Below are 21,692 nucleotides of genomic sequence, written 5' to 3' on the forward strand. Positions count from 1 at the left end.
CCTTTTATAGATGATTCTCTGTTGTCTTCTCCCATGTGTCACTAAATTATGTATTTAACATGAGCGTTCAAACAGTGTTTTATAAACCAGCAGCTGGATTATTGACTTTACGTCAAGCTAAGACATAATATTAGCGTCATGCTTTGGTCCTCACCGTTTGAATCTCCTCTTCCAGGGAGAGCGTCTCAGTCACGCTGTCGGATGTGCATTCGCCGCCTGTCTGGAGCGAAAGCAGAAGCGGGAGAAGGAGTGCGGGGTCACGGCAACCTTCGACGCCAACAGAACCACGTTCACCCGCGAGGGCTCGTTTCGCGTCACTACGGCAACAGAGGCGGCAGAGCGGGAGGAAGTAATGAGGCAGCTACAGGATGCTAAAAAAGGTGTGTGGCTGTGGTGTGACTCCCTGAGCTGGGACAGGTTAACCTCCACTCAAGGTCTTTTCACACTGTACTTTTTATACGGACGTATTTGTTTAGTTTATTTATCAAGGTGAACACAGAGTAGCTGAGTCCTTCTCACCTTCCACAAATGTCAATCAACAGCCAACATTAATCAACAACCAGCATCTCTGAGTAGTTCCTAGATCTACACGGGGCTTTAGGACTGACCTTGTTTTCTCAGTAGCGGCTCCAAAACTTTGGTTCAAGTCATCAACTTTACTACCAGTGATTAGAAATGTTTTTACTCACCGATCAAAGTTCCATTTTCATCTGGGTGTACAGTACTAATTACCAGCCTGTAATTAGTCACACAGTGATTACTTGTGTCATAATGGTTTTATTGTGTTGTGGTTTTTAATTGAGTTCATTTGTTTTGAATTTATTTTAATAGTTTGATTTTCCTGATGTCGTGCCGCACTTTCGTTAATGTTTTATTGGCTTCAAATGTCCTTTATATTAAAAAAAACAAAAGAACTGACTTGACGAGTAGTAAAAATACACAGAATTCAGGAGACAATTATTTTGTTTTGCTGTTCCAGGACCGCTGCAAGTAGAACTTTTCTACATTATATTGACATTACATGTAATTAAAGTATGTGTCCTAAATTGTAGTCTTCCTTATATTTACGTATTTTAATTAGAGATGTGGGTTTTTTCATAGTTAATATCGATATCACTTATTGGTCATGAAGAAAGACTGATGATTGATATTTGGACCCGATGTACATCAAATGTTTTATATTAACAGTATGTGATAGCAGGAAATCTGTCATTCACAACAATGCAACTTGTTTAATAACGGTTATTGTAGCTGCTGTTTGTTAATCTTTCATTATCCTCTAAGGCCCAAATATTAAAGCATTATTTACTGTTGTTTTTCAGACACTCTTACGGGCTAATCTGTGGCTGCCTCCTAACTTAGCTGCTAACCTTTTACACAGCTGTAACCACTGTGAAAACACCATATGTCCTGATTTGTGTTGTTGGCTGTGCCTCCTTTTCAGTTTTGTAGATTATATCTCTGCTGGAGAGATGTGTCTGTTAGTTACAGCACTTTGTTAAAGTTAAGTTACTTTAGGAAGATGTTACCAGTACTCCAGATAACGTTAGCCACGGGCTAAGAGGCACAGCAAACCTCGTAGTGATAGCCTTAGCCTAGCACCATTAGCAGAATAGTTGCACAGGAAAACTGGACTTGCTTGTGTAAGATTGTGATGTCTATTCAAACTTCAGCAACATCACTACCTAAACTTTAAAACACAGCTCCGCTAATTCACTGGAGCTGCTTTGCTCTGCTAATGTGCAAATCTGTCTCTCTGTGTAAACAATAGCTTCAGTGATTGATTGGTGACACGTCACGGTAACAGCAGTCGGTGCTGTGGTGGGACATTTGCTTGACCACAGAGAGACTCAGCTGCATCAGAGCCAAAGTAGCAAATTTAATTAATTGTATTGGTAAGCAGTTAATAAAGAAAAAAAACAACAACACTGATAATTGGAACAATGCAGAATATCATCAAGGCCAACAATCGGTCGATCCCTAATTTAAATGTTTAAGAAACCAGTATTTGGGCCTTTTGGTGAGAAACCTGCTGCTTGGCTTCATTTTGAATTTCTTGCTCTGCAGTCGTTCTCTGTGCAGGATTCCTCGCTAACCTTTTCCCTCCTCCAGCAGCAGAGACAGATGTGAAGGTTGCTGGGAACTCGGCCACCAGTGTGACAAACGCCTCGGCGCACCAGACGGGAGGCTCGCCGTCCCCGTCGTCCTCCCCGCCGCTCTCGGTGGGCACGCTGGGTCCTCAGGCGATTCCCCGCAGACACGCGCCGGCCGAGGCGCTGGCCAGGCAGGGCTCCTTCAGAGGCTTCCCGGCCCTCAGCCAGAAGACGTCTCCCTTCAAACGACAGCTGTCACTGCGCATGAACGAGCTGCCCTCCACCATGCAGCGCAAGTCTGACTTCCCCATGAAAAACACAGGTGAGTCCGGGACGGCGGCCAACTATTCCTGTCCTCGGCTTCTTTGTTATTCAACACGTTGAACAGCAGTGAACACCTTCCAGCGCACTGTCTGTTAAGATTATTTGCAAATATCCAGCTTAACCCGCTGAACACCGAGACATTTCTGGGAGTTTTTTTCTCTCCTGTCACATATTTACAAAATGCGTTCATTTTTTGGAGAAATATAAAATCCTGCACTTCTGTGGGAACAACACAACTGTAGCTAGACGTACAGGCAAATCTGTTTTTCTGCGTTTGTGTAGTGCAGCAAAGTTAGAATGCTGCAAATTGTACAAAAAAAGAAAAATCTAAAGTTAAATTATTTGGATCACTTATTTTACAAATACTGGAAAAACCTGGAATCTACATGTGCAGGATTTTTCTAAGTATCTACAGCTGTTACTAATTCTGGAAAAGAAAACTGTAGAAACTGTTTATATGCTTGCATTGTGTTTGCCCTGTACTGCCTGCAGTCCTGCCAAAAAGTCAGTTGTTTTCATGTAATATCAAGACTTTAAGCTCAGATTTGCTTTAACTTTAATGATTTAATTTCACACACGATGAGTTCAAGGACTGTCCGAGAATTTCAATTTGACAATTCTTTGTGCTTTTATAGTTTCTGTCTCTAATAAATGGTGTAAGTTTGATAATTTTGTAAAGCTAACATGCCTTTAAAACTTTTAATATCACGATTTTAAGCTCAGATTTGGTTTAGGTTCTTGACTGACACACGTTACCCATCAACGATGAGGAGTTCAAGGGCCGTCAGAAAGTTCAAAATCTGACAATTCTCCCTGCTTTTATAGTTTCTGTCTCTAATAAATGGTGTAAGTTTGGTAATTTTGTAAAGATAACATGCCATTAAAACTTTAAATATCAAGATTGTAAGCTCAGATTTAGTTTAGGCTCTCAACTGACATGTTACGCGTCACAGAAGAGGAGTTCAGGGACCATCAGAAAGTTTAAAATCTGACAATTCTCTCTGCTTTTACAGTCTGTGCCTTTGATTAATGGTGTCATATTGATGATTTTTGTAAAGATAACGAGCCGTTTTTTAAAACTGTCCTGAAGGGTTTTGGTGTTCAGAGGGTTAAAGATTAAAAAGCAAAACTAACATATCAATAGAAGAACATAGTCTGAAATGCTTTTTCTCTGGTGCTCCATGTTCAGTCCCGGAGGTAGAAGGAGAAAGCGACAGCATCAGCTCGCTGTGCACTCAGATCGCCACAGCTTTCAGCGGACCCCCGGAGGACCCCTTCTCCTCAGCTCCAATGCACAAACCAGCTTCCTCGCCGCAGTCTCCTGTAGCTCCAGGTAAACCTGCACAACTTGAGCCTTAGCCGACACCTCGTGCGAGTCTGAATCTGCATGAAACTGCAAAGAACTAAGAAAAGAAATAACATGTTATTGCTGCTTTATTGTTAATGCCATAAGGTTACATTAAATTAGCTGAGACCTCAGAGTTTACAGACCTGGCTGTGATCAACTTATCGGCCATTTTGCACTCGCCAGGCAAAACTGCAACAATCAGTAGAGAGATGAGGAAGCACACAATAATAAACTGGTGGTTCACTGCAGATTGCTGCCAGAAGTTATCGGTGGCCAACTTCTCTGGGCAACGGTCTCATCCATTGCCCACAGTCTGGCTGAATTTCCTGGTAATTCAGCTCTATAGGAAATAAACCGGCTGCCAGCGACTTCATGATTGTGTTGCCTGCAATTTAAATTAGACAACGCGTGCCCGTGCCCGGCCACATTTTCTCACAAACGAGCTGACAGCGATTATTTTATATGTGCGGTTAACACGTTTGAGGACTGCTAATTAACAGTCACATTGTGCATGTCTGACTAAACATCAGGCCGGCTTGTACTAGCGTCTGTCTCTTATCTGCTTTAGTGAATGGCACAACTCCCGCCTTCTCTGTCACTGCTGCTGCTGCTGCTGCCGCCGCTGCTGTTGTTGCCCCCGCTAACCCCCCAGTTCTGCCCCCTGCTCTGCCTGCTCGAGACACTAACCCCTGGGCTAAGAACCCAGCAGGGGCCCCGGCCTCAGCACATCCAGGTAAGCAGCTCCTCAGAGAGACTCCACCTTCAGCCTGTGTCATGGTTATGTCCACACTGAATCAGATCCCTCAGATTTCAACGGCTCACTTAGAGGCTAGCGTAGATCAGCACAGATTAGCGCGTAGTAAAATGAGGAGGAGGAGGAGGATGAGGGAGACATGAATTAATTAGGACACAATCACTTTCTTTTAATAAAGTTTTTGACTGTTCACATCCACTCACTCACCTCCTGTTATCATATAGTTCTCCACAAGCTGATGGTTCATGCTGGGCTCAGACTACAGGACTCCACAGACTCATCCTGGCTGCCTCATTCATATCAAGCATGTTTGCCATTTAGAATTTGCAGAATAATTCTAATGACTTAAAACTGATCGGCTGTTCTCGCCGAAGAATAAACAGTCTGTGTTGACTGAATCTCCCCAACTGTTTTCTCCTTTTAGTATTAGCACAGTAAACACAAGACTGAAAATGAAAATAGAAATAAAGTACACTAAGATACGACTAGAATAGAAAAGAGAAAAGTAATACTGGCAATAATACTGAGGTTAAAAAAAAAATATTGCACATTATAGTGACAAGGACCAAACTTTACCACTAAAACTAAATACACCACATTTTGTTGATGAGACTTTTGCTTGAGTTAAATATCTGAGTGCTGTTTTTTTTCTTCAGTCTTTACAGGTTGTTGTTGATGGTAAACATCAGCTGCATGTAGACAAGCTGTTGCTGAGATTATAATCACAATCAGCATCACTTAAACCAGTCGTCTGCTTTTATCGGCCCTGTTTGCTTCTGTCTCATCGTGTCTTGAGTTAAATGTTGCTGCTTGAGATTCATCCTTTAACTTTGTGCCAACAGGAGGTGAGTGGTCGTCTCCCACCCCGGTGATAGTCGTCCCCCCGTCGTCCTCCCCAGTTTTGCCGTCTCACAAGCGCACACCATCAGAAGCAGACCGGTGGTTAGAAGAAGTCACCAAGTCAGTCCGGGCCCCTCAGCCCAACCCCATCATGGCAGCAGCTACGCCCCCTCCCCAGCCATTTGCCGCCCCGGTGCCGATGCCCGTGGCCGCCGTTCCCTCGGTTGCCCCGGTGGCCTTCATGCCCTCTCTGCCCCCCGCCGTGCCCATGTTGCCCCCTCGCCAGCCGGCCTTCCACGCTCAGGCTCCGGCCTCCTACCCGATGTCCAACGGGCTGCCGTTCCCGCAGCCCAGCGTCCCCGTGTTCGGCATCACTCCTTCGCAGATGGTGGCCAACGTGTTCGGCTCCGCCACGCAACCCCAGGCGTTCCCCGTCGCCCCCCCGGCCTCCACGACGCCGCAGCACGACGTTCAGGCCGTCGGGAACGTCAGCCCGTTCATGAAACCCCCGGTGGTGAACCCGGCGCCCCTCCAGCCCTCCAACGGCAGCGTGACCTTCAACGGGGCCGACGGCTGGGCTGCTCCCTCTCAGATGGCTCCATCCTCCCCATCCGCCCAGCTGCCGCCGCCGCCGCAGGAAGATGCCTTCGAGGCCCAGTGGGCGGCGCTAGAGAGCCGCTCGCGCCAACGCACCACCCCCTCGCCCACAAACCCCTTCTCCACCGAGCTGCACAAGACCTTCGAGATCCAGCTCTGAGGACTGAGTGTGAGATAGAAGTGCTGGACAATAAGGACTTGGTGGAGCAGGTGGCTGAGATGGGAACGTCCTCCTGCCTTCCTCCCTCTGTTTCAGCGGATAAACTCAGCAGGGAGTCAGCGGGCGAATCAGCAGGTAGCAGAACTCTGCACGGCAGTGAGAGAAGAAGAAAAAAAAACACACAACAGGTTGCTGGTAACGAGGGTGCAGCTCCCCGGGCGTTTCATTAGCATTGTCTGTATTGTTTTGTTTGTGCTGTGGAGCGCCGGGTCGCCATCACCCTGTGGAACACCGGGCCACGCCCAGCTCCCCGTCAACCCTACACCCACCCAGGCGTGGCGGCTCGGTCCGGCGCCCCCTGTTGGCAGGACACGACCTCCTTCAACCTGGCAGAGGAACTGCAGCACTGAGAGAACTCAGCTTCCACATGAGAAGTTCTCCTTAATAACTTCCCAGTCATAAGAATAGAGTGAGACAATGCCAAAATCTTTATTTTTATGCATTAAGTATATTTTAAATAGCTTTGGAATCTAACAGAAGAGTTGTAAGTAATCTTGCCAAAGGCACAGGCTAGCTACGATGAAACAAGTTTATGTTCGTGTATACAAGAAATGATCGTATATATTATACATAAAATATATATATATATCTATAAAGAATCTATACTGTAAACACAGCTCGCGGCAGTGCTAATTTTTAATGTGATGTAAAGAGATTTTGTGAAGGGACAGCTGCTTTACTTTTGTGTTTATTTTTAATTTTTTTTTTTGTTTGTTTTATTTTTGAAGAAAAATCTCTTTATTGCCGTCTGTTGCATCCTGTGATTGGATGTGAAGCATCTCACTGTAAATAGGGTATCATTGCAGCAACAATCAATATGGACCTAGCAATGGTGGCGGTGCCCAACTGGTTGCCTCTCTTACCTGTGCTCAGTTTTTAATAGTTTAGTACACATCAGTACTTAACATTTTACTCTTCTGTCTTCACTGTCATCCTTTTATTTTTTTTGTGTGCGTGGTATCGATCTCGTTTTTTTTTTTATTATTATTATTATTATTATTTTATTTGACCACAGTAGAATGTGTCATCTCCTGTTTCTCCACCTCTTTTTTTTTTTTTTTAAAGTAGTTGATTTTAATTTTTTAAAATTTTGCACAAGCACTAAAAGTAGATGATTTGACCTCACAGGTGACCTTGATCAACTTGGGTTTCAGTCAGTTGTGGTGCTGCAGTAGCCGAGACGCTGACCTGCCCTGACCTCCGTTAGCCTGCTGTGGTTCTGATGGGCAGCAGAAAAAAAAACTGCAGGGAGATTTAAAAAAAACAACAATAAAAAAAACAAAAACGGTTTCATCTCTCACTGTCTGATTTTCTCTCTATCATGTTTTTATTTTTTTAAATCAAACCTGTGAATATGATCTATTCTCTGATCTATTTTTCCATTTTGTAATTATTTCATTTCTTTATTCCACTTCTTTGGAGAAATACTGAAGCTAAAAGATTGAATAAATTCATGGTGGTAGAGGAATTAAACGGTGTGTGTTTCTGACTGAATACAACATAAAAACTTTGGTGAACTCAGTGTCAGTTACTTGGAGCAGTTTTTGTTGATTTATCACACAAAAATTACAAACATTTACTGATTGCAGATCGTCAAATGTGAAAATGTGCTGCTTTTGTTTTTTTGTTTTTTTTAAATATATGTAAATTCAGGACAAAGCGACATTTAAGGGTGTCACAGAAATAGTTGCTGTCTGAGCACAAGTGCATGCATTGTTATTAATATTAAATGTTAAGCTCAAGACTTTCCTTACATTTCACTTGAAGTCAACCCCTTTACATTAAAATTAGATGACGTTGTAAAAGACATAAAATTATGTTATTTTAACCTCAATATTTAAATTAGTCTGATACATTTGTATAAATATTTAATACTGTATTGTTTTATCCTTTACATTTCAATTAGATACATTTTTAAAATATAGAATGTGTTATTTTAATCCTGATATTTAAATTGGTCTAGTTACATTTAAATAATCAATAATATTGTAGGGTCTTAACCTTAGTATTTAAACTTTTTAGTTTTAAGAATATAAATGTTGTAGGATTTTAACCCTAATATTGATGTAAATGTATAAAATATATATTGTCTTAACTTGTATATTTAAATTAGGTAAATTTGTGTACGAAATAATATTATAAACTCTTAATAAATAAATTATACTGCCGGGTCATAACCTAAATATTTTAATTCGATAACTTGTAAAATGATTATTATGGGGTCTTTACCTTAATATTTAAAATCCTTAGTCATATTTAGATTGTAAATATTTTTCTGTCTTAATCTTGATATTTAAATTAGTGACATAAATTTGTAAAATAAATAATGTATTGTTTCAAATTTATTATTTGAATCAGGTGAATTTGTATAAAAAATAGTATTGTGCTGTCTTATACTTATTTAAATGTGGTAAATTTGTGTAAGAATATTTTAGGGTCTTAAAATTTTTGACACTTAAATTAGTCTTGTAAACTTGCATACTAATAATAATATTGTAGGGTCTTTACCTTAATATTTAACTTAAGCAGGTAGATTTAAGTATACAATATTTTGGGGTACTAACCCTTATATTTGAATTTGGTAAATGTTTAAAACAGATTGTATTTTCTTTAGCTTGTTGTCTAAATAATGCCTTAAAATCTATTTTAAAATTCATTAGGTACGTTTGCGTAATATATATTTATTCTAAGGTCTTAACCGTAATGATTCAATTAATCAGATACATACATATCATAATTGATGTGTAATTTCTCTTCGGTCCGCCGCTCCAGCAGGGGGCGCCGGTCGCGGAGCTGCGTCCCGGCGCAGCGGCGTCCTTATAAATACAGCCCGGAAGACATGCATCAGCTCAGCAAACAGGTGTACATGTGTGAGAAAGTGGCGCTGTGTTGGTTAAAAACGTGAAGGTAAGACTCACAATGTACCAGTTCGTGTCCACAGAAGCTGACTTTCTCCTGAGCAGCTGAGTTTCCGCCGCGTCGAAAGCGAACCGCTGAGTTAGCGAGCTAACCAGGTAACCGGCTAACTGCTGCGGCTAACCGGGCTAACGCTGCTGTGAGGAGAAACAGTGACAGAAACACTGACTGAAGCTACATTTAGTCCGTTTTACATGAAAAATAAATGAAGTTTAAAGGCAAACCCGGTGTTAGTTTAGCCAGTATTAGCTGCAAACCGTCGACGCTAGCAGAAGTTGTGTGAACTGCTAGCTAGCTGCTCAGTGACAGCTGGACGGTAACTTCAGCCAGAGGTTTGTTTTGTGTTTGAGTGAACGCTTTGCTTCAACAACTTGGTCATGTTTCAGGGTCTGTCGTTTGAATTTTTGCTTCTGAAGTGGCTTAAAAATAATAACCAAGCCTGTGTTGGTGTCTACATGGCGAAACGAGCGTTAGCAGGCTAACGTGAGCTAACTTCACCGGTGTTGCACCAAATTCTGCACCCCAGTAAATCGTTACCTCAATGAGAAGTTCCCTGCAAGTGTTTGATTCCACTTGCAAACTTTTACACGTTGTGCTTTACTTTTCAGCTATTAACTTTATTGTATATTGCCAAACATGCAGTAACATTTGTGAGTCACTTCATTGGGCTTTATTTGATGGCGACAGATAGAGAATCAGGAAGGTTTTATTGCTCAGGTAGATTGGTGTTTTAGGGTTTAAAAGTAAACCGTGACAGATAGATTTAAAAAGTGTTGCAAGACAAATAAGAAGCAGTGTTTCAAGTCAATTAGCAGCAAGTTTAATCAGGGGATTATGAGTCACAAAGCAACAGAAATACCTCCAGGAGTCGCTGTGCAAATATAAAGTGCAAGTTTGACTCTCTAGAAGGAGGTTAAAATCAGAAATACTTTATTGATTCTTGAGGAGGATTTGTTTATGCTACAGTTTCTCCTATTCAAGGTTTTAGAAATATAAGCAGTACAAGATGTATAGTTAAACAGGAGTAGTAAAAATATGACCTACAGAAGTAGAAACAGAATAAGCATACATGTAAAATGTGCTTTTAAACCAGAGAGGTGAGGTACAGTTTTAGCAGGAGTTGACATTTGTTGTTAGTTTTCAGTGACTTGTTTTTAATAAAAACCACAAGTAAAAAGATTTATTTGGAATTTGACAACCTTACGTTGAATTTAAGTAGTTTTGTTTATCAGGCCACACTGGTAATAGTTTTAATGTTGCTCCAACAATGAGAAACACTTATACAACTATGTTTACAAATGAGGATAAAGGAATTTAACAAGGCAAGCATGAAAAAACGTGGAGGGGCATGAAAGATGACTGAGTGCATTACTGAGGAGGAGGTAGTCGGGACGCGTCTCCGTTATTGAAGGACGTGACGGGCTGTTTATGAGACAAAGAGGGAGCACACTTGGGATTTGATTTTGCCACCAATTGCTGCATTTTCATCATTTACTGTCATTGATGTTTAATCTACTGAGTTTAAGTGAAACTGTTGGATATTCTACCAAGCAATCAATAAATGTCTATTGCTGGTACATTCTCATATTGTTTTATTGCCCAGGTGAGGTACAGTAAGGTAGCATACAACTGAATGTAGAATTACACAAAGAAAAGCAAACATGAGTCCAGGTTTGTTGCACAATTGACAAAGATTAACTATAAGTTATAAGAAAAATACCCACATAGATAGATAGATAGATAGATAGATAGATAGATAGATAGATAGATAGATAGATAGATAGACGTTTATTGTCATATGCGCAGCATGAAAAACAGCAGTTTAACACTGGGCAATGAAATTGTCTCGTTTGCACACTCCCATATATATAATAATAAAAAATAATATTAATAATGAATATATGTATAAAAACAGACAAACAAACAAAAAATAAAACAATAATATAAATAGATACAAATGACTTTTTTTATGAGGTTTTTCTTTTAGTGTCACGTTTGGGCACATTAAATCACAGCTGTCTAATGGGGGCCAACTGATATGTTCTGTTTTTGTTTGTTTTTTTGAGGATGATGCAAATACCAATGAATAGAAATCAGGCAGACCAACAGCTGCTGTTAGGAACTGATATACATCTGTTGTATCAATGAAAATCTTGGTATCAAAATTGAAAAAGCATTAAATATCTGTTTTGTATACGTTTGATTAAAGGAAACTTATCAACATTTATCCTTCAGTGTTCACCAGAACCAATGTAGTACTTTTAATATTAATTTATCAAGAATTGTCTTAAAAAAAAAAAAAACTACTGATAATTGGACAAATTTCAAATATTTGATTCGATAATCAGCCATGACAATAATGAGTCGAGCTTTACTATCTGATGGACTCACTGATTTTAATGTCAAACATGACACTAATTATGCAGTAAAAGTTGATCAAACTGGGCTGCAGGTGGCTCAGTGGTTAGTACCGTCGCCTCGCAGCAAGACGGTCGCTGGTGAGGACACCCGGGATCTTTCTGCGTGGAGTCTCCATGTTCTCCCCGTGCAGCGTGGGTTCTCTCCGGGTTCTCCAGCTTCCTCCCACACAGTCCAAAAACATGTTGAGGTTAATTGGTGATTCTAAATTGTCCGTAGGTGTGAATGTGAGTGTGCTTGGTTGTCTGTCTCTAAGTGTAGCCCTGTGATAGACTGGTGACCTGTCAGCTGGGATAGACTCCAGCCCCCCGCAACCCTAGTGGGGATTAAGCGGTGTATAGATGATGGATGGATGGAAGTTGATAAAACTGCTTGCTGTGGTAATATGTAGCTCAGATTTTAACTGGATTGCTCTAGATTATGATGGAATAACAAGAATAAAGGGGTATTTGTTTAACTGCTGCAGCCTTGGATTCTAAATAACGTGCTGGCACAGTTCGCAGTTAGACGATGATGAACCTAGATGTACAATCAGTGACTTCATGTAATCAGGAGGACATGTGTGTTTGCTTCTTTTGCTCCAGAGATGATCAGCGTCTGTCCAGATAACAGAAACAGAGCCAGGGTTACATGGAAGCTCACTGACACTGGGAAGGTAAAACGCTGCTTGAGTTTGCTTAACGAATGAGCTGTTTGAGATGAGACGTGCAGATCAGCTCACCGACAGCATCTCCTGACTCCAGGTTTGAACTCCTCAGCCTGGTAAACATCACTACTAGTCGACATGTCCAATCGAGGGCCTTTGACCGCCGTCATAACGACGGTTCTGGGGGCGACCTTAGGAGGGCTGCTCATATGGCGGGTGTATCGGACGAAAAAGAAGAAGCTGCCTTCCGTCCAGAAGGTAGTGGATCCTGTGGAAGCTCCGTGTCCTGTGGAGAAGGAGTTCACAGCTGTGGAGTATCAGTACATCCAGCCACCATGTCCTCTGGAGAAGGAGGTCAAGTCTGTGGAGTGTCAGACCACGCAACAACCGCCACCTCCGGTCCAGATCCCGACTTCTGATCAGCTGCTGGGGGTGAACCCGGTAATGGTGAGCTCTGAAGAGGAGTGGCAGCAGATGTGGCCGCTGATGCAGAAGGAGCTTTCAGTGTTCCCAGTGCTGGGGCTGGACTGTGAATGGGTAAAGATCAAAGGCGTAAGAAATATCTTTTGCATGCTTTCATATAAAAAGGATAAATCCACCCTAAATCTCAAAGCTTTGCCTCCAAAAATAGCTCAAATGTTTGTTTTGATCTTGAGTTTGAATGTTTGTTTGCCTTTTATCCAATCGGGGTCAATTGATATTTAATATATCCCGATACAGTATTCCTACATCATGCACACTTCAAGTATTGTATCTGTAGTACCTGATTGCACCACAAGATGGCGCTTCTCACTTTTTTATATGACCGTGACGAGAGCAGATGGGCAGTTCTGTGTTGTAAAGCAGAAGGCGTTGTAGTAGGTTAGCTAGTGAAGTGGCACCATGACCAAGTCTTCCATGACACTTAATGACCTCTGACCAGCATAAATATCCAGTGGGGCTCAGCAGCTGCCTTTGTGGCCTCTATCATGTGTCTTTAAATAGTTTTATTGCCACAATACAAATCATCAATGTATTCCATTTTTGGTAACTAATATATCATTGAAGAACTTTTTTTTTGACTTCCAACACCTACCAGACAACAGAAACAAAGGATTGGGGTTGGGTCTGTGCAGTTACAAAATGCAATGTAAAAGTATAACAAATGCAAAATCACATTCATATTTACAGATAAAGTAGAATCTACTTAAATGTATGGGGCTACAATGATTTGTTACCAAAACTATTCAGCAACAGTTTCAACAAATGTTTATTAGGACTCACTGTTACCTCCACTGTTGATTAAGTTTTCGATTATTTTCTCAATCAAAGCAAATAATGTCTGTCACTGTTCCTCATCAAAAGCTGAAGAAGTCAGTTAAAAGTTCATGTTTGAAGATTTAACATCAGATTGCTAATTTCTAGCAGTATGAGATCATCTGCTGGGTGGACTTGTCCTTGAAACATCCTCGTTCATGATTAAACCCGACTCTCGTCTGACCCGGCTGCTGTGTTTGGTCACAGGTTTCGGTGAAGGGCCGGACCTCCGCGGTCTCCCTGCTCCAGATGGCCTCCTACTCGGGTCTGTGCATCCTGGTGAGGCTGCTGGCGTTTCGCAGCGGGCAGCAGCCGTTTCCGCTCAGCTTGATGGAAGTCCTCAGAGACCCGCACATCCTGAAGGTTGGCGTCGGCTGCTATGAGGATGGCAAACGTCTGACACGTGACTACGGTCTGTCGCTGTCGTGCACAGTCGACCTGCGTTACCTCGCCTTAAGACAGAGGTACAGCTGGGCAGTAGCTGTTTGTCTTACAGTCACACTTTGGTAAGTTATTTAAACTGCTTACTGATGTTTTTCAACTCTGCATTTCTTTTAGGCAAACTTCAGTGAGTAACGGCCTCAGCCTGAAGTCTCTGGCAGCAGATCTATTGAATGTATCTCTGGATAAATCGCTGGAGCTGCGCTGCAGTGACTGGGAAGCAGATCACCTGACGCTGGAGCAGGTAGGGGCAATTAAATTACAGGTCGCTCCATGGTCTTCATATCTTCTGAGCTAACTCAGTAAATGACTGAAAGACTTAACCCTCTGAATTCCAAGCATTTTAAGCGAAGAGTCTCAGAATTTTTTATCATGTGATGATGGTCACGGCTTAATCAGTCATTTTTTCTTTGTTGAACTGGCAATTTTTTTTATTTTTAAAAAAAAAAAGTTTACAGAATCTAATGCAAATTGTGTATTTTGGTGAATTTTTAAATCAGACATGTAGAATAAAGTGAGTCTGATGACATGGCACAATTTTAATCACAGATTAAAGATAAGTTTTGCTAATATCATCCAACAGTTGTTTCAGTTTTTGCAGTGTCTTGCCCTAATAAATAGAAAGTTTTGTTGTTGTTGTTATGGACAGCATGCTTTTCGAGCCCCAGCAGCAGGTTTTAGGGATCAGAGGGTTAATGGAGAAAGTTATTCTGGGAGCCTCTGGTTCTAGAAATTCAATTAATTTCCTCTACAGACAATTTGAGGTGACTGACAGTTAGAGCACTTTTATGGCAGAACAGAAAATTGCCTTTTCTTTCTGTAAGAGGGCAAAGATACAAGCCTGTGCACATGAAATCTGAAGTGCATTTTGGGAAGAAACGTCCAGTCACAGAGCTTAAAGTCCTGTAATGTTCACCCGCTAACTGGGGGTAAAATATTACCCAGTAGATTTATGCTGGTGAGAGAACTGATAATACAATCTGCAGTTTGAAGGACTTGTTTATCCCTCAGCTGCAACTACAAATCCTGCTTTTTACTGACTGCTTCTCCTTCATGGCAGCAACAGCCAAGACTCATGGGTGTTGTAGTATTTAAAACCATCTGCCAAACCGACTCAGGAATCCAGCTGAAACAGATAAAAGAAGTGGTCTTTAACAGTATCCCAGTGGAGACTAGGGATTCTGTTTGAAGAAACGTTGAACATGACATGAAAAGAAACATCTTCGAGTGCTGGATAATACTCAGATCTTCCCCCGTCTGTTCCCTCCAGATGACTTACGCAGCCCGAGATGCCCAGGTTTCCATCGCCCTCTTCCTCCATCTCCTCGGCCTCCGGCCCGACGCCGGTTCCGCCTCTTCCAGCGGGAGCTCCTACTCTGAACTGGCCTCCCGCTGCCAGGGTCTGGTCGACGTGCCCTTCAGGGGCCGAGGAGACAGAGACGAGAAGCCCGGCGATGGAGAGAGGAGGCGGAAGACGAGAAAGCAGCCAGTGTTCGAAAGCCCAGAGTCTGGAGATCAGCAAGTCCCAGACCCTCGAAAGAATAACAAGAGGAAACCGCTGGGTGTGGGCTACTCCGCCAGGTGAGGAGAGGCTTCTGTTACTGGAGGCAGAGGAGGTGGTTATTGTGATGTCTGAAGATGAACCAGCTGTGAATGAGTTTGGGGCATTATGAACGGAAAATTACTTTTAAGCTGTAAGGTTAACGTTTACCACAGTGCTTAACAAATTTATTAGCCCACCTGTCTGATATGTTAAGCACCGTATGTATATGTCGACCATCTAGCATCAGGAAGTGCTTTAATTCACACTCAGCTCTCCATGTTTTACCATTTTAAAACAGGAATGAGGAATTTCAAACGGAATTTACCTTTTTATGCCCAAATTTAAGCTGACTCACTGGATCAGACATGAATCAAGCACATCATTCAGCCACTAAAACAATTTTTTTCTGTTCAGGAATGCAAGTAAATAACTATAATCTGACATCTTCATCAGGAAATAATAATGTGTGTTATTGTTTTACTTTTTTTTTTGTTGAACAGTAAATTAGAAAATTCCTGGATAACAATAGTAATTATATTTCAGCATTACAAATATTGTTTTTGGTTAAAAAGCGTCTTCATACTCGTGTATTAATCATTACAGAAACATAAAAAGTTGTTTTGGTAATTACGAATGTTGTTCATTTCGGGCAGCTGTGACATAAACCTTACATCGGGTCGTGGTCTAATAGATTTGTTAAGCGCTGTATACAGTTGTGAACAAACAAATATACACACAGCAACTTAGATGATCAGTTTTGTTGTAGAAGCCATTGGAAACTCAATATTACCTTGATAGAAGTGTTTGTAAACTTACCCAACTGTGTGACTGACAGTTTTACACAGTTAAGGTTTAAAAACTTGGAACCTATTTGCAACAATCCAATAGGAAAAGTGTTTATGTGCCCCTGTTGTAATGATGTAGTTTTTCTCTCCATATCATCTTTCCACAACAGAGCAGAATTACATTTCTTATCCTATTTTTTTCTTCTGGAAGGTATAAATATAAACCTGTATAAATATGGCTGCTTGTCTCTCTGCCTCTTCCAGAAAGTCTCCTCTCTATGATAACTGCTTCCTCCACGCTCCGGATGGTCAACCTCTGTGTACCTGCGACAAGAAGAAAGCCAAGTGGTACCTCGATAAAGGAATAGGAGGTACGCCTTCTTTGTAGATAGTTCACAGTTGGATAGATAGTTGTATGTAAAGTAGAGTTTGATGTCCAGTCTGGGCTCAGAAAGTGAAAACCCGTCTGTTTGTGATTCAGTGCTTCAGAGTAAAGATCCGTTCGTCGTGAGGCTGCTGTTCGAGCCCTCGGGACGTCCGGACTCTCAGCAGGATTATTATCTCACCGCTAAGGAGAATCTCTGTGTGGTCTGTGGAAAAGCAGATTCCTACATCAGGTCTGACGCACTAACTCACCTTCCAACTTACTTCAGTGTGTTTTTAATGTTTGAAAATAATCACTTAGTCGAGAAATTGCGTCTTTTTTCCGACCTCCACCACAGAAGCAGTGAATTTTTTAAAGCTTGCTTGACAAATAATGACCAGAATTAACCAATCAACCAAATAGTCAGTTACTTTATCTGTGCATCAACGATTTCAGCTTCAGATGATGTGTTTAGAAACTCAAAGGATCCTCAGTGTGTCGTACATGTTGTCAGATCAGTAACTTAAGATGCAGAGTTCAGCAGCAGCAGCAACTAACTTGTGACTTTCTCCGGTCCCACAGAAAAAACATCGTTCCACACGAGTACAGGCGACATTTTCCCACCGAGATGAAGGACCACAACTCCCACGACATCCTGCTGCTCTGCACCAGCTGCCACGCCGCCTCCAACGTGCACGACGGCTTCCTGAAGCAGCAGCTGGCCGAGGAGTTCGCCGCCCCTCAGGGCTGCGAGGAGGGAGTTCGCCTGCTGGAGGACTCGGACCGACGGCGAGTGCGGTCGGCGGCCCGGGCTCTGCTCACCGCCGGCGAGGGACTGCCGGAGCAGCGGCGAGACGAGCTGCAGGTTCTGATCAAGAGCTTCCTGGACATGAACGAGGAGCAGGAGCTGACGGACGAGGCGCTGCAGCAGGCGGCCGGTCTGGAGACGAGGTGAGCTGCGACTCGAGACATTTAGGTTAAATGTCACCAAAACTGAACTAAATTTCCTAAAACACACGAGAGATTTAAAGACAAACCCTCTGAAATACGAAAAAATACCCAAAAATCTAGTTAGTCCAGCTGCTGGTCCACACAAATGTTTATTTTAATGCATAAATGACCTTTTCAATGCTGAAACTTTAAAGCAACTCCAGCACTGTGGCAGCAGTCAGACCAGAAATACTGAATATGTTTGTGCTGCTTGTACCACAGAGCAAGAAATAATAAATAAAAAAGAGCAGCCTATGAATAATATTTTACTCTCATTTGTTTGAGCAGCACGTTTTAATAACAGGAAGGTAGAAATCATTTCACGTGCCAATTAAAAGCACCAGCATTTAAACAAACAGTGACAAAAGTTTACAGTCAGCTGCTCATAAGCTGATTTAACATGTGACGCATGAGAGCAGGACTGTGTCTGTTTTGATTAGGTAAATATCTCTAGTTCGTCAAGCCACCCAGTCTTGCCAACACATGTGGGAAATCGAAAAGCATTTTGTACATGTTGATTCCAGGTGTTTTTATTTTTGTAAGTAAATTCAGCTTTCTTTTTCTTTTTTTATGATGTATGGCATTTTATTTGTGTCATACAGCACAGAAAACCGTTTTCTCTATTTCCAGTCATAGTTGTGCCATTTCCATACAGGTGCAGGACTTTATATTGCAGTAAACAAAGAAAAAAAAAATGTCACAGAAGCAAAAACAAAAAACCACTCAAACTGCTGGGAGTTCAGATCCTTACTGAGAGGAACATTTACAGTTTCCTCTGATATAACTTCTGCATTTCTGTGCTGCAGTTATTGTTGCCTGCTCAGACTCATATATACATTAAGCTATTACCTACAGCGGCCGACGGGGGCAAATGATGTGCACGTACACAAACGAGCTGCATATATGTTGCATAAGCAGAAACGCACTGCAAACAGAACATGCTGCATATCCAGTCACAACAGAAGTGCCACAGGCCTCGAGGGGCAGTTTTTAAGTCTTTGTCTTTTCATTTACTTCAGGGGTGCCCAATCCTGGTCCTCGAGAGCCCCTATCCAGCATGTTTTAGATGTTTCCTTCTTCCAACACACCTGATTCAAATAATCAGCTCATCATCAAGCTCTGCAGAAGTCTGATAACGATCCTGATCATTTGAATCAGGTGTGTTGGAAGAAGGAAACATCTAAAACATGCTGGATAGGGGCTCTCGAGGACCAGGATTGGACACCCCTGATTTACTGTGATTCTATGGTGCTGAAGTGGTGCTTTACTACCGTCTCCCTGTTTTTTATGTTTATCCATGGAGACCAAAGAAAACAAACCTTTTCATGCATCTTTTCCTTCAACTAACGTTACTTGTCTTGCTCACCGTTGTCTGCCTCTCAGGTGAAAAGCTCACAACAGTTTCATTTAGCAGATGCTTTTATCCAAGGCGACCTACATCTGAGAGCGGATACAACACAAGCAAGGTTCTAGTCAGGAGAAAAACAGTCTAGATAGGTGTGATCGTACTAGATGGAGACACTACTGCCCCCAAAGGCCTGTGGCACTTCTGTTGTGTGACTGGATGTGCAGCGTTTTCCTTTCGTAGCTCGTTTGTGTATACGCGCGTCATTTCCCCCTGTCGGTCACCGTAATCACCAGATGATGATGGTAGCAGCCAGCAGCAGCTTTAATCTCCTCGTTCTGTTGCTCTGCTGCGTCCAGCCTGCAGAGCTGCATGTTGCCTGCTCTGACTGCTCCTCTCTCCTCTGAAGGATATTAAACGAGGCGTACGTGCCTCACGGTCTGAAGGTGGTCCGAACTCACGCTGAGCTCGGCCTGCGAGGCCTCATGGACCTGGAGCGTCGCTGGAGGCAGCACTTCCTCACCACCATGCAGCCGCGTCACCTGCCTCCTCTCTGGTCCGTCGACCACAACCACGGCAAGTTTCTCCGCAAATATGGAGAGGACCTGCCCATCAAACTCAACTGACGGGAAACTCGTATTTTCTCATCCCAAACGTCACAAAAGCCACTCTATCGAATTGCTTCTGTTTTTTTAAGCGGGCAGATGAATGCACTAATCCGGACGCAGGGATGGAAATGTGAAGTTCCTGCTCTGCCATGGATATCAGTGGAATGAATGAACTGTGGAGGAGATCCAGCACTGAATCTGAGAAACACTAACCTCGTGGACGTTACCTGATTGCATATGGACACTTTTTTTATAACGAGATCTGTAACTATTTATGAAAATCGTTAAGATATTGAAATCAAGAACTGATTTTTAGAGGAAAAACTAAAAGCTGCAGCCTGCTCTTAATCTCCCCTTACATTTAATAACCAGCCTCCACTTCCCCCCTGCAGGTTCGCAGCTTGTTGCCGTCATCAGTCTGAGAATAAATGATTTGCTTTGCAAGGAGACGGGTCATTTCAATATGGCCTTAAATTATTTGCAGCTCCACTCGGCTTTTTTTCTTTTTCAGGTCGATCAATGAGGAAACATCTTGAGATCAGATTTTCCTTCTTTTAAAGGATGAGTTTGTTGTCGAGGTGCCGTCGGGCCTGAAAATGTTCCATCTCGGTGGTTTTTGTTTATTCTCTCGCAGAGGGAGTGGAGTGCAAGCGGAGTAAAGGTGGCGCCTTCGAGTCGGTCATTTAAACTCCTGACGTTTGCGTCCTGCTGCTGATTCTCCCGACGGTTCGGAAATCTCCATGGCTCATGTTTTAATGTGCCTCTTAACCCCCGAACCCGACCGGAGGTTTAACCAAACAGGACGCGACGCCGCTTCAGTTTACAGCCGTTTTACGACGACGTCTTTTCGCAAAACCCAAAACGCACAGTGAGGAAAAGGTGCCAACTCTGATGTGATGATTGGAATGAAAGCCCTTTTGCAAGGCAGATCTTCATCTCGGGTGTGATTGAATTTATTTACAATATTAAATTATGAAAGCAGCTGCCTTGTATTTAATCGTGTTTTCCAGCCCTGAAGCTGTTTTCCTAAATTGTGAATGATAAAAAAAATTAAAAAAAATAAAGTTCATGTTTGTATTAATGTTCTGTGACTTGATTCTGTGGCGAACACACACATATCTGCATATGAACAAGAAGACACGACCACATTCACTTTTTTTATTTCTTACAAAATCACAGTTTAATAAATAGTCTGTAAAAATGAGTACAAAAGTGGTTTTCTTAACATTTCATATATGAATCACTCGTGACTTTCAGGTCAAAGGAGTCTTTAGTTGGATTTTTTTTTGTCAGGAATGACATTTTCTTTTTTTACAATCTAGTTTTGCTGAATTAAGGCCTCTTGATTTTGGCATCAGAACAATCTGTCAGTCAAATGTTTGTATCTGAAGTTGAATTAGTGTAGAGTTATGAGCTCCCCTGGTTTCACAGTTCAATCAGGAAAATTAAATAAAGCACATTTACAAATAAATAAAATGGCTCAACATGCAGAATCCCTTTGTCCTAAGACGCTGACGAAAACTAAGCATATTTCTAATGGTCAGTGTTCGACACTGCGACAATAACAATGGCACATGAGGCTGCTCCGTCGAAGGGGATTCCATCAAAGTTGACTTTATTTTTCTCTCGTCTTGTGTCCTTGATTTATCAACAAGGCGACATATGGGCAAACTTTGGGAAATACTTTCTTAAAAAATAAAAACGCAAGTAAAGTTTGGTGGAATTCCCCTTTTAAGAAGTTTAGCGGTGACAAAGAGTGCAATCCTGTTGTGAAAGACACTCTGACATCTTTACTGCATTACAGCGAAACCCCTGAGGGTGGAAACACACCTGAAGACTCCGTCGCTTCTGGTTTGTTTCACTTTAAATTGTGGGGCGAATTCTGCACAAGGAGTAGACATGTTGGGAAATAAACTTTCTTGCTCTTGTACCATTGGTAAATCTTAAGCTACAGCTAGTTAGCTTAGCTTAGCATAGAGACATGGCTTTCGCAGTGCTGGTAAGCAGAGTTTGGACGAGCCGTTTTCCCCTTTTGTAGCCCTTAAAGTGCCCACACTAAGCTCATTTACAGGTTTATAATTTTATTCTGTGGGTTTATTAGAATAAAGTATAGGTGGATCACTTGTGGTCCAACCAATCCCAAAATTCGTTGTGCATCGTTGTT

General features: G+C 42.0%; 2 protein-coding genes across 8 annotated transcripts in view; both read left to right on the forward strand.

Annotated features, from left to right (window-relative positions):
- The window catches only part of numb (NUMB endocytic adaptor protein), a 60,344-nt gene extending 52,695 nt beyond the window's left edge, over positions 1-7,649 (forward strand). For 2 of the 4 annotated variants that reach the window (XM_008288472.1, XM_008288473.1), the window contains 5 exons: positions 176-380; positions 2,116-2,415; positions 3,607-3,750; positions 4,334-4,498; positions 5,362-7,649. In XM_008288472.1, coding sequence (XP_008286694.1) covers positions 176-380; positions 2,116-2,415; positions 3,607-3,750; positions 4,334-4,498; positions 5,362-6,116 — 1,569 coding nt within the window. In that variant the 3' untranslated portion in view covers positions 6,117-7,649. The remainder of the gene's footprint in view (positions 1-175; positions 381-2,115; positions 2,416-3,606; positions 3,751-4,333; positions 4,499-5,361) is intronic. The other 2 variants (XM_008288474.1, XM_008288475.1) reach the window with 1 other exon arrangement.
- Positions 7,650-9,006: 1,357 nt separating this feature from the next.
- exd2 (exonuclease 3'-5' domain containing 2) lies at positions 9,007-20,610 on the forward strand. Of its 4 annotated transcripts, none has more exons than XM_008288478.1 (10): positions 9,007-9,083; positions 12,095-12,165; positions 12,254-12,708; positions 13,660-13,916; positions 14,011-14,137; positions 15,164-15,474; positions 16,486-16,592; positions 16,703-16,838; positions 17,168-17,536; positions 19,330-20,610. In XM_008288478.1, exons 3-10 carry the CDS (start codon positions 12,295-12,297, stop codon positions 19,544-19,546), a joined length of 1,938 nt encoding a protein of 645 aa, XP_008286700.1. In that variant the 5' UTR covers positions 9,007-9,083; positions 12,095-12,165; positions 12,254-12,294; the 3' UTR covers positions 19,547-20,610. The 4 variants fall into 4 exon arrangements, with proteins under 4 accessions (XP_008286700.1, XP_008286699.1, XP_008286698.1 ...); XM_008288477.1 differs by having other exon boundaries at positions 9,050-9,190; XM_008288476.1 differs by lacking the exon at positions 9,007-9,083 and having other exon boundaries at positions 11,942-12,165.
- The last annotated feature ends 1,082 nt before the right edge of the window (positions 20,611-21,692 follow it).

Source organism: Stegastes partitus, unplaced genomic scaffold, assembly GCF_000690725.1.
Source record: "Stegastes partitus isolate 25-593 unplaced genomic scaffold, Stegastes_partitus-1.0.2 Scaffold560, whole genome shotgun sequence".
Lineage (NCBI taxonomy): Eukaryota > Metazoa > Chordata > Actinopteri > Pomacentridae > Stegastes > Stegastes partitus.

Bases quoted from the DNA above. Each gene is read 5' to 3' on its own strand.
- exd2 (XM_008288478.1), top strand. From the start codon at position 12,295: ATGTCCAATCGAGGGCCTTTGACCGCCGTCATAACGACGGTTCTGGGG. The intron at 12,709-13,659 runs GTAAGAAATATC...GTTTGGTCACAG, and splicing joins AATGGGTAAAGATCAAAGGC to GTTTCGGTGAAGGGCCGGAC. The intron at 16,839-17,167 runs GTCTGACGCACT...CCGGTCCCACAG, and splicing joins AAAGCAGATTCCTACATCAG to AAAAAACATCGTTCCACACG.